The following is a 13,236-nucleotide window of genomic DNA, read 5'->3' as shown; positions in this document are numbered from 1 at the left end:
AGTATGAGCAGGGGAGGGGCAGAGAGAGGGAGACACAGAATCTGAAGCAGGGTCCAGGCTCTGAGCTGTCAGCACAGAGCCCCATGTGGGGCTTGAACTCATGAACCACAAGATCATGACCTGAGCTGAAGTCACACGCTTAACTGACTGAGCCACCCAGGTGCTCCAAGACTCTAATTTTTTGATCTTTGATTGTTTCTAATTTTTCACCATAGATATTTTGGTTAGTAAATATTTAAAAAAATTATATTTTGGATTATTTTCTTAGTATAATTTACCATGAATATGATTCCTTGTTCAAAGCATGTATAATTGTATGACTTTTTTTAAATTTTATTTTTAATGTTTATTTTTGAGAGAGAGAGAGAGAGAGAGAGAGAGAGAGAGAGAGAGAGCATGAGTAGGGGAGGCACAGAGAGAGGGAGACACAGAATCCAAAGCAGGCTCCAGGCTCTGAGCTGTCAACACAGCGCCTGATGCGGGGCTTGAAACCACAGAGATGTGAGATCATGACCTGAGCCGAAGTCTGCCACTTAACTGACTGAGCCACCCAGGCACCCCTTGACTCTTGATAAGTATTGCTGAATTATCTAAGTTGATATGCTACCAGCAACGTATGTATAGCAATTCACTTGTCAGAATTTGTTCACCTAATTAATATTTTCCCATCATTTAATAGGTGTAATACAGTGTTTTGTGGTGGGTTTTGTTGTTGTTTTTGCTTTATATTTTTATTGATTGAAGTATAATTGACATGAGACATTATATTAGTTTCAGGTGTACAATGTAATGATTTGACATTTGCATATATTGCAAATGATCACCATGAGAAATTTAGTTAATATCTGTCACCATAGTTACATTTTTTTCTTGTGATGATAACTTGGTGCTTCCTTTTTTTTAACAAAGAAGCTGAATGTTTTATTATTAAACTATTTATCTTCCTGCAAGACTGTTGCTTCACCATATAAAAATAGCACCAGCAAGCACAGTATATTGCACAGTCAAGATAGTATCATTCTTTATCTGATACTATACAACTAACAAACCTTTCTCCACTGCCAGTTACTTCCAATGGACTGGTCATTTAAGTATTTTGACCCTAATCCAAGGTTTGATGTAAGCAAGTTACAATATTCCCTAAGGCTTAAAAGTCATCCTTGAATTACAAAATTTTTATTCTTTTTATTTTTTGAATTACATAATTTTTATAACTAGTTTTTGACCACAGGCAATTTCAGGATTCTGAATATTGTAACTGGAGCCTAGCCTAAAAATCATAGGGTGTTGCAAAAAGATGCATATTGTGTTTATCTGCAATCATAAGTTAAGGGGTGTTTCCTTTCATTAGCATTGTTGCAAGTAGTTTCTTTTTCCACTGGTACTGCTAAAAATTGCTATTTTAAATCCTCTATGCACCACTGATTTAAAACAACTATGCTAGATTAAGTTGTTTAATACTAGTTTTAGGGGTTCCATTTTCACTACTCAATAGATTTTACATGTGTTTCACCAGTTCTGAAGGATTACTGAGTGTTATCTTGATCAGTCAGACATCTTGATAGCAAAATTTGTTGACAAGTGCTGGATTTTCCTCAAGAGCTTCATTAATTTCAGTTACTTCTCCTGATGGGGGAGAATAGAGTTCACTAGCAGCTTTCACACATTCCAATGCACCACACTCATCTTGTTCGTTCAGTGTGGTCCCAGCTTCAGGCAGGCTACAGTAAACAACCTCTCCCAAAGCTTCCTGTGCAAAATTGCTGATTCCCACTGTTCTGATACCATTTTTCTGTTGTTATCCATTCATGTCTGTCTGTCAATTTACGCGGGGAGAGCAGAGCTTGCAGCGTCCTCAGGAAGCGCCGACCCTCAGCCCCCAGGGCCAGGGCAAGAAGGGGTGTGGTGGTGCGGAGGCTGCGCCCTGGAGGCAGGCTTGGGCCTGCACGCCCAGCACCGCTCCCCCTGTTCGCAGAGGTGTTTTAATTTACATTTCTTTGATCACTATCAACTTTAAATATTTTCCTCACCTATTTATTTACCACCATATTTCCACTTTTTGTATTCATGTTTTTGCTTATTAGCCACAGGAAATTGATGTTCTTATTAACTTGTATTTCTATATATCAAGAAACATTTATTTCTTTAATTATTTTTTTAATTTTGTAACATAATTTATCGTCAAATTGGCTTCCATACAACACCCAGTGCAAGGAGCATTTATTATGCAACACTTTATATAGCATACAGATTAATTTCTTGCCATGTTTGATGTAAATTCTTTTGATAGGCATTAAAAAATATGTAAGTTAAGATGTCTTTCATATAAAGGCTTTATATTTCACAGTGATTTCTTGCTGTTATACTTTGTATACACGTAGAATCACGCTGAGCTCATTTTCTATCCCTTTTGCCTTCTCTGCATGGTGGATTCCAAAGTCACATACCTGGACTGACTGTGAATAAATTTGCATTGATCCTTTGCAAACATGGGAGTTTATAGCAGAAGTATGTGCAACGGATACAGCAGTTCTTGGCAGCTTGCCAAGTAACACCTGCTTGCTTTGTATATGAAAATGATGATTCATTTGTTTCTCTTCTGGATTATTACCTGCCAGGTGGTAGCCATTATAAACCCACTTCACAAGGACTTTTGGAAGAATGGGAGAGTTGACCACAAGTCAATACAGAATGACTTCAGGTCTTCACACATTGACCTTATGTAATGACATCAGAGTCAGTTTTACTGTAGAAATGGCAATTTTTCCCCCTGCTCAGAAGAAGTCTCTGGTGTATATAATTAGAAAGCAAGTCAGGAAACATATCCCATGCTAGTCAGTTGCTCAGTTTGTTGAAGAAGATTTATTAAAGGCTTACTGCAAACAGAATATCATATTAAATTTAATGACAATAAAGAGATACCCAAGCTCCTGTTCCTCAAAAATGTCATAGTCTAGTTAAAGACACCATACTTGACACTGATACATGAATTAGCCTTATTATGAAAAGGCTTATCATGTAAAAGAAGATAAGGTACAGAGTGCTTAATTGCTAACAACGTGGGTTCTGGGGTCAGCATGGTCAGGCTGGGATAGAGATTCATAATTCTCTAGCTGTGTGTCTTGGGCAATTCCAATAAAGGAATCTACATAGGAGTAAATGAACAGTGTCTGGTACATTGCAAGCATGCAAATAATGCAAATTATTGATGTAGCATAAATGTTAAAGGGATGTCATATAAGGAGGTTATTAGAATGGGAGAGAATTATAGAAGCAGTCTTGCAGAAAGTGAGTTTTAAAACTAGGATTGCAGGTGTACCTGGGTGGCTCAGTCTGTAAAGCGTCTGACTCTGGGTTTCAGCTCAGGTCATGATCTCACAGTTCATGTGTTGGGGGCTCTGCACTGACGGTGGGGAGCCTGCTTGGGCCTCTCTGTCTTCTTCTCTCTCTGCCCCTCCCCCCCTCAAAAATAAATAAACATTAAAAAACCTCTAAGATTGCAGATAAAGAATACAGACTGACAGTAATAAGGTGAAAGACCTTTCCATATTGAAGGAATGACCAGTGAAAAGAAATGAACTGGTTGCATTGAAGGTGAGAGACAAGCAGATTGGCAGAAGTTAAGTGATACTTGGGAATCTAGTGAAAAATGTATCCAATTGATAGGATGTGATATGATCATGATGCCAAACATACTGAACCTTGGTTTTTCCTTTAAGAAAATGAATAAGGTAATAACTGCCTAGGAGAACAGTGAGGCAAATTAGCTCCTTTTCTTTTCTTTTTCTTTTTTCTTTCTTTCTTTCTTTCTTTCCTTTTTTTTTGTTTGCATATAAGTTACTTATAGCCAAAGGCTGATACCATGAAAATGAAAACTTTTATCCTAGCTTTTGAATCTTTTTTGTTCTCGAAGGTATAAAAATCCTATACTTGGATACATACATTAAAAAACTAATGTATATGAGAAGAATAGATTGTATTTATTAAGTCTTTTCTATGTTCAAGGCCCTGGACGTTTATTTCATTTTTACTTATAACAACTCCATAAGGCAGATACTATTATTGTCAACATTTTATAGATGAAGAAACTGAGTTCAGTGGGATTGAGTAATTTGCCCAAAGTCACACAGCTAGTAAGTGGCAATCTGGATTTAATGCTGATCTGTCTGAAGCTGGAGCCAAATTGTACCAAACATTTAACATTTCTCAATGAAAAGGAGCTGAACATAAAAAATGAATTATTATTAACTGGATGTTTGAATTTCATTGCAGCGTAAATGAGAGGTTGAAATTGCTCACGCATTCAACAATTGAGCATCTAATGTGTACCAGGCACTGTTCTAGGCACTGAGGTACCAAAGTGACCAAATCTGACAAAACCCCCTCATGGAGCTCACCTACTAGTGGGGGAGAGAGTCAGTAAACAAGGTGGATAGGTAACATGTGTAGTCTGGTAAGTGCCAAGGAGAAAGAATTAAGCAGGAAAGGGGCATAGAAATTGTTAGGAGTGTGTGTTGAAACTTTAGGTAGGGTGGCCATGGAAGGACTCATTGTGAAGAGACCACATGAGAAAGAAATGAGGGAGAAGTCCATTCTAGGCAGAGGAACAGCCTGTGCACAGACAGAATGTTCCAGATGTGTGTAAAGATTGGTGAATGAACCCAGTGAGGGCTGAATGACAGAGTTGTGAGAGATGAAATCAGGTAGGATCTCATAGGTCACGGTCAGGGCTTTGGCTTTTACTCCAAGTGAAGTAGGAAACTAGGGAGAGGTTTTGAGCAGAGGAGGGACATGATCTGATCTTGTAATGGGACAATTCTGGCCAGGTTTAAGAGACTGAAAGGGGCCAAAGGCAGGAGCACAGAGACAAGTTAGGAGAGACTGCAGTAATCCAGGCAAGAGATGGTGGTGTCTTGGATCATAATAGTAGCAGTGAAAGCGGTGAAACATGGCTAGACTCTGGATATTTTTCGAGGTAAACCTTATAGAATTTACAGAGTAGATGTAGGATGTGAGAGAATTAAAGGGATCAAGCAAAGGGTAGCCTAATATTTATCCAGTGGATTTATACCTCACTAGTTCAAGTGTCATTTATCTTTATTTATTTATTAAAAACTTTTTTTAGCGTTTATTTAATTTTGAGAGAGTGTGAGCAGGGGAGGGGCAGAGAGAGAGGGAGACACAGAATCTGAAGCAGACTCCAGGCTCTGAGCAGTCAGTGCAAGGCCCGATGTGGGGCTCCAACTCATGAGCCGTGATATCATGACCCGAGCTGAAGTCAGACGCTTAATCGCTTAACTGACTTAGCCACCCAGGCACCCTAAGTGTCATTATCTTTAAATGCAGCTATTTATAGCATATTCAAGAACTCAGAAATAAGCAAAAAATTCTTCAAAGCCACCCAGACAGCACATAGTGCTAAAGCTCATGTCCTTCCAAGAGATATTTTTAGTTCCTTTTTATTCTAATTTGAGTTACAGTTCAAATAAACATCATCATTTTATCATTTTTAGATCATAAGAAATTCAGAAGGAATGGAGAGATTATTTCCAGTTTTAGAAACCCTTATAGTGACCAGAAATAATAGCTGAGACCAAGAACAAAGATAAAATACAAACAAAGCCAAAACATAAAAAACATAGCCTGAGGACACAGAATCTAATGTTTCATAATGCTTGAGAAGCCGCTGTTAAAATAGGAATGCACATTTGTAATGGTCATGGTACCGTTATAATTAGGTCAGGTAATGTTTTTATCTTTTCATCTAGAGAGGTCAAATTACAGATGTTTTGCCTCTAAAATAATGGAATGTGTTGGGGTTCTTTATCCTTATCACTTTCGAGGGCACGCACAGCAGTATTCTGGTAGATAAAAAGAGCTCTGGGTTTGAATTATGATCTCCTTTCCTTCCCTGCAGAGCTGGCTTAACAAACCAGAAGAAAATGATGAGGCCTTTTTTTACTCCCCCTTCCTTTAAAATTGGAACCTAGAGCAAGCATGTTGGCAAATTCCCTGTTTTCTTTGTTCTGAGTCCCTTACTGATACATTCTATTTTTTATTTTATTTTATTTTATTTTATTTTATTTTATTTTATTTTATTTTATTTTATTTATTTCATTTCATTTATTTTATTTTATTTTATTTTTATTTTTTTATTTTTTTAATTTGTTTTAGAGAGGAGAGTGAACACAAGCAGAGGAGAGGGCAGAAGGAGAGAGAGGGAGAGAGAGAACCTGAAGCAGGCTCCATGCTCGGCTCAGAGCCCGACGTTGGGCTTGATCCCATGACTCTGGGATCATGACCTGAGCCAAAATCAAGACCTGGGTGCTCAACTGAGTCACCCAGGTGTACTATCTTATTAGCTCATTCTAAAGGCTCACACGTGCCCCAGAGACTCCTAAGACCAAATTCTTTCAAATCTTTCAGTTTTAGGTCAATAACTATAGACTAATAAGCCACAAAAATTTCTAGCTCAAAAGCCTATCCACACTGCTTTGAATTTGAAAGGTGGAACTTTGCCCCTTCTTCACATTTCTCCATTTTCCAAAACTCATTTCTCAATTAGTTGAGGTGAGTAGAGCAGGAAGTGGATCCACCTGAAAATTCACTTGTGTGGAGGAGCTCATTCTCTGATAAGCCCAAGGAATGGAGCATTATGGGTTATATAATGGATATAAAGACTTATGGCGCACACAACTACTTATTTCAGATTTAATTTTAATTTGGGTTACAGAGAAGTAAATTTCTGAGAAGTGATTTCAACTGTTTCTAGGCAGATGTGGATTATAGCAGGAATTGAGGAATCTTACTGTGACACTGAGACACTGTGTTTCACAGGGTGTATGAGAATGTTGGGTCACATAATTAAAATTTTTTCAAAAGTTTCCTGACCATAGGAGTCTTCATAGGGATGAAGAGTTTGGAGAATTTTACTGAGTTTTAGATGGATCAAGGTAATGTTTGGTTGATGTTGGCCTCTAAACCGACTGATCTGCAAGTGTAAGAACGACTTTTTCCAGAAAGCAGCTAGGATTTCTTATTTAGACAAGACAAAGATCCTGTTGCTCTCCTTCTGTTGTCTCAGCATTTCTGGCTTAAACACAGAAGTGCAAAGAGATACATAACTGCAGGCAAAAATAATAGAGGAAGTACACATGATGAATCACAGGTTATTTGCTCCTCTAACCAGCAGGATGTATTTATCCTTGACTGGTTGTGCTGTGCTTTCCAGGATGTAATAAAATCTAGCACAGAATGAGGGGGGCAGGGGACAACTATCTATTAGATTCTACTTTTACTCTATGCCTTGTACTTTTCCATATTACTATATTTATTCTTTGCAAGAACCCCAGAAGGCAGGTATTGTTATGATCCCTGTTGTTTGGATATAGAAATAAGCATCAAGGAGCTCATGGCCATGCAGGTAAACTGTAGAATCGAATTTCCAGTTTAGTCTGGGTCCAAAACCCACAGCTCTCCCACTGTAGACATGTAGCTTGACTTAATAGGGTTTGCTTCAATATTTGTTAAAAAAATGACTTTTTGAATAAATGAACTAATATCCAGCCACTCTGGCCACTGCAGACAGATCCGTCTGAGATGAAGGGAAAGGATAGACCTGCATTTACTCAAGGCATAGGGCAAAGATCCTTCGTCCTCAGTATCGTGTCTAAGTACATTCGAGTCACCTCTCCTTGTATCTTCTCATATCTATGTGAAACCAGATTGATCCTTCCATCCCCCTAGGAGAAGATGGGATGGAAACAAGAAAGTAACATTTTATTAAATGTCTGCTAAACGATAGACAATGGACAGACACTTTTCTATGTTATTTCATGTAATACTCATATCAGCTTTATAAAGTAAGCATTATTGTCACCACCTTTAGAAATGATAACACAGGCTCAGAAAGGCTAAGGAACTTTCCAAAGATACATATCTGAAAAGCATGTCAGAATTTGAATCCAGGTCAGTCTGATTCCCAAATTCACACATGCTATTATCACACTGCTCCTCCACAGGAAATTAGGCCTGAATGGGTTATATTAATACAACATTAGTTACTTTGACATTTTAATGTGCTTTGGATGTTGATTCATAATATTAATTCACAATATTAATTCATAGTAGTTGTTAAAACATAAGGAAGCCTAGACCCTTGCCTTAATTACTTTGATTTTGGTAATGGGTTCCTCTACAATTTTTTGAGAAAACAGAACAAAACAAGACAGTTTCTACTGCACTAAAGTGTGGAGTTGTAAGTATTGGTGTAAGTGTTCTGCACATGTGTGTGTTGTGTTGCCAAACTGCTTTTTTCAGTATGGTCTTCTCACTCATTTCTTAGCTGAACTTCATTATTTTTCCAATCCTTCAAGGCAACAAAACTTACTGATTTGTTTTGGAAGGGCTGGTTAGACTGGCAGTCTCTGATTAAAGACTCAGAGAAAATCACATTATGTTCAATCTACATTTATGTCTGATAGGCAATTTCTGAAGGTGTCTCTGGGGGTAATTACCCAGGGAAAATATAGGCTAGAAAAACCAAGAAATGGGTAGGCCATCTTTCCCCAAAAACCAAAGAAATGAGCATTAACAGAAAGTAAACCAGTAGAGTCAGCGTACCTTAAATTTTAGGGTTCTTGTGATTTAATTAAAACTGGCACTGTGTTTTAAAGAGCATGACCTAAAAATATTTGTTAGATAAATATATATTAAGGAATTAGAAAATGTAAAGTTGCCACGTGGTTTCATTTCTCCAGATGATGTCTGTGGAAGTTGACTGTTGATAATGATTATAAATGATATAAACCAATAATAATGAATATTAATGGGCTCTTGAGATGTGCTAGGTGGACATGCATTGTTGGAAGTTCTAGCAAATAGCATCTATCCTTCCAAATGATAACTGTGACCAAAACTGAGGTGCAACAGTGCAAGCATCTCCTTATCGTCTATACCTGGCTGTCTTCCCTAGTGTATGTTACCTGCCTTGCTTGGGTAGGCCTTGTGGCCTTTGATGCCTGCTCTAACTCTTAAGAGCGTTTCACTGTAGTGTGTTGGATAAGTGGCTGAATTGTCTTTCTGCTCTGTCCCAGAGCTTACTACAGTGTAAAGTCTGTGGCTCTCACTGTCATAAACCATAAGAACGAAATATGCTTCTTAATCAATGAAAGCAAAAGAGGAACAGATGCATTTTCAGGGCTCATGGAGATGGGATGTCATCCTGTACCTTGTAATTGCGCTGGCATCTGCTGGCAGCTTCAGGACTTTTAGGGCACTCTAGCGCTCTCTTTTAGTGGCAGTCACCTGTAGGGAGACACAGCTATTGCCTGTGCTGCGCTGAATGATTCAGCTGTTACTAACTGCGTCTCCTAAGTGTCCAGGGTAGATTTCCTGGGAGGACCTGATTCAACTAGTCATCTCTGCATATAGGAGGTCTTCATTGGGCAGAGCTTTTGACTCAAGTCACTTTCATAGACTCTGGCCAGAAAAAAGAACCCACCCCTAGTCCAATAAGTGGTGTCCAGGGAAGGAAGCAAGGTGAAAGGAGTAAAGCATGATTAAGGAAGACTTTGGAAGGGGATATAGGCCTGGCAGGCATTTTGAAGCTCCCAGAAGGGGTTATTACTGTCAGAATAAACTTGTTCAGACATTTAGGATTATTTTTAACACTACAAAATTTAGTCCCACCAAAACTCTACAAAATACAATTCCTCTCATATTCAAATGAGGAGAAAAGCTTTCCAACCTGGGGATGGGCTTTATCCTTTTCTTTACCTCTCTTTTCTTTCAGATTTCTTTCAAAGAATTCCCTTGTAGAGAAAACTGCTGAGGAAAGGATTGAAAACTAGACATGATATCTTGACAAAATGGTACTGTGAATCTGAAGATAAAATTCTGGGAAGCTCCATTCTAGGATTTCCTTTATGGCAGTCACCTTAATTGCATTCATTCTCATTCAGTTGTTTCCACATAATCTACAGTTAGTTACACCAGAATCCGTTTCATGGATTCAATTAAAGCATCATTTGGTCATTCACAAACGCTCACTGGATGGTTGCTGTGAACTAGTCAGTGTGTTCTGATGCTGAGATTATGAAGGTGGCTAATCACAGTCCCTTTCTGCAAGGAGCTAACGGTTTGTGAGAGAGTCAAACATAAAGAACTAATTTGGTTTTATAAGTGTTATAGCAGAGGGATATGCCAAGAGCTATGCTACCATGTACAGTTTAGAAGTTGGTTTATTTATTCTACCAGAATTTATTGAGTTCCAACTCTGTGCTAAATATAGTGCTAGGGGGGTGTAGGGCATGACAAATAATTTTGCCTTCTAGAAGCTAAGAGTCTAGTTGGAGAGAATAATGCACACATGTACACACACCAATGATCAGCAGTGGTGGTTCAAGACAGTGTGAGATTAAAATCCAACTATTTATAGTAAATAGAGCCATAGTATTTCAGAGAAGAGATCTTCACAGGCAAGAGAAGTTTCAAAAACCGAATTTCAAATCCCCTTGAATGAGCCCTGAAGGGCAGATGGGATCACAGGACAGAGAAGAGGGATAGGTGTCTAATAAGGGTCGGCAGTGGCAACCAGTGTAAACCTGTTGTTCTTTTCAGACCTGAAGCCCTCTTCTTATAACAAATATTTCCTTTTCTGAAATTAAATTCATTCCATAATGTACATGCACAAGCAATTTAAAAATGAAATTACTTTAAATATAAATATAATGTTCTTACCATAATTTAAAGGAGAAAGAAAGATATAATAAGCAGTGCATTTCAATACATAATCCTTCAGCACGACTACACAAGTAGCCAAAATGAAGTAGTCAGATGTTTAACCACTTGTAATAACTAAGATAGAAGTTTGAGGAAGTAAGATTAGAAGCCACGTTGAACAAGAAGTAGAGGAAAATGAAAGAGCAGAGGTACAGTGAACATAGAATAAAAACTAGTGCTAGGGTGAGTAATGGCAGACTAGACCTGTCTATATGTGATGAGAGAAGGAGGGAAATCACCTTAATTGCAGCACAGATAACATGGCAGACAAATTATAGATTGTTGATGTGAGAAAATGAGGAAGTATGGTATTCTTGCAAATGAGCTGGATCTTACCTATCAGTGTGTGTCAAGGTAATTCCCTGTGTTGCCTGGGATGGATGAGACAGAATATTGCAGTAAATAAATTCTATCTTGAAACCACAAGTTGAGGTGTACATTCTGTCTTGAATATCCACAGGGACTACAGAGACCATCTGCTTTGATAATCAACAGGAAATTAGAGATCTATTGAAAAAAAGAAATAGCAATTCAAGGGACAATACAGAAGTTTTGTGGCAAATCTCTGGGGGATGAAGGGTTGGATAGAAAGTGAGATTGAAGAATAGCAAGCAGTTTCAAGAAAAAGTTTCAAGTTTAATTTTCATAACATACGTAACAAGAAACCATTACACCACAAAATTAAAGTAATATGATTATTAATACAATGTGATGAGATGTTTACATTTCATGTATATCAATTAATATTAATATTTGTCTCAAATCTTCACTGTAAAATATTTGTAAGCACCAAATATTTGCAGCTACAAATGCAGATGGTACAAGTGTGGAACATGGGTTTGCATGCTTGCATTTCGAGACAAGATTTTCTACAATGGTTAGCAACTTTTGAAAAAATTTGAACAAAACCAAAGCATACTATTTTCTTTAAAGCATGATATTTTCATGATTAAGAGGAAGGTGCTGGCCTAAAATATTCTGTGTATATTAACATTGTGCAAAAAACACGTTGTGTTATATATCAAAAAGAGTTGAATCCTAGGCTCAGATATACAAATTATTTTATTTACTTCCATGAAAATCTGGTGGGATGTTTGGAAGTTATATAGGATGTGAGCCCAATCTTCCTTGTTTGGCACATGCTCATGTGTTGCACAACATTTAGCAGGACTGTCCCTTGACGCTACACATCAATAGCAGTTTCAGTCATATGACAGTTAAAAATGCCTGAAAAAAATTGCCAAAATACCCCCATAGGGTTTTCCCATCTCCATTACAAGATTCTGTTACCATACAATGTTGCGACCAGGGCGACAATCACCGAGGTCAGGGTCCTGAGGGTAGGGGAATGCAAGAAAAAAAGAGAGAAGAGAAAGTTTGGGAACAGGAGGGTCCCCTGGGCTGATGGCCCAAGTGATGGCTTTATTGTTGCTGTACACAATCTTTTATAATATAAGACTCTTACGGATCAGGTCATTCTAAGAATAAACAGGTTTCACATGATCACTGCCAGCCAAAACATTTAGTTCTGTATACCTTACGAACTTTGTGAACGGGTCACAAGACCTTGTTGATAGATTGCTAGCAAAACACAGTTCCCATGTTTGTTTCTGACTCGGGGTAGAAAAAGGGAGGTAGCATTACTGCCAACACCTGCAGACCACAGGCTTCAGGAATTAACTTTCTCAGCCTTGACAAGGCTTTCGTATGCCCTTGAAAGTGGGGGAATGGGAGGGGGAACCACCGGGTTGGCTTGAGTCAACAGGGAACGTTGCTCGACCGGTTTCAGCCTGGCGCCGGCCGGGCCTCCCACATGAATGGGAGGGGGAACCACCGGGTTGGCTTGAGTCAACGGGGAACATTGCTCGACCCGGTCTCAGCCTGGCACCGGGGCCTGGCCCCCCACAATACAACAACAACAAAAAGGCTTAGGCCAAATAAAGTTATACTTTAATGCAGTACAGTGGGTTTGAAGGAGAATGAGGCCTTCTGTTGGGCAGAACCAGTTAGCAGAGACTTTAAAAAAAATTATTTGTTTCTGGGAGAGAGCAGACTGGGGGTGGGCAGAGAGAGGAGGACAGAGGATTCTAAGCAGGCTCTGCACTGACACGCTAACAGCAGCGAGCCTGATGTGGGGCTCGAGTTCGTGAACCATGAGATCATGACCTGAGCTGAAGTCAGATGCTCAGCTAACTGAGCCACCCAGGTGGCCTAGTAGAGACTTTTAAATCCAAGGCCAAAGATTTTATTCAAAAAGTTGTGACGGGGCGCCTGGGTGGCTCAGTCGGTTAAGCATCCGACTTCGGCTCAGGTCATGATCTCGCGGTCCATGAGTTCGAGCCCCGCGTCAGGCTCTGTGCTGACAGCTCAGAGCCTGGAGCCTGTTTCGGATTCTGTGTCTCCCTCTTTCTCTGACCCTCTCCCTTTCATGCTGTCTCTCCCTGTCTCAAAAAT

The 13,236-nt window shown here is 39.0% G+C and overlaps 1 protein-coding gene across 1 annotated transcript in view; it reads right to left on the bottom strand.

The window, feature by feature from the left end:
* Positions 1-1,549: 1,549 nt before the first annotated feature.
* The window catches only part of AMTN (amelotin), a 44,809-nt gene continuing 33,122 nt past the window's right edge, over positions 1,550-13,236 (bottom strand). Inside the window, exons 8-10 of the mRNA XM_047092258.1 lie at positions 12,073-12,116; positions 1,786-1,965; positions 1,550-1,721 (exon numbers count right to left, since the gene is read on the bottom strand). Coding sequence (XP_046948214.1) covers positions 1,550-1,721; positions 1,786-1,965; positions 12,073-12,116 — 396 coding nt within the window. The remainder of the gene's footprint in view (positions 1,722-1,785; positions 1,966-12,072; positions 12,117-13,236) is intronic.

Source organism: Lynx rufus, unplaced genomic scaffold (genome assembly GCF_022079265.1).
Source record: "Lynx rufus isolate CCGP_SWC_20201006 ecotype Redwood Valley unplaced genomic scaffold, mLynRuf1.p SCAF_3, whole genome shotgun sequence".
In the NCBI taxonomy this organism is placed as follows: domain Eukaryota; kingdom Metazoa; phylum Chordata; class Mammalia; order Carnivora; family Felidae; genus Lynx; species Lynx rufus.
Note: the sequence above shows the minus strand (reverse complement) of the source record. Positions and strands in the feature narration are given on the sequence as shown.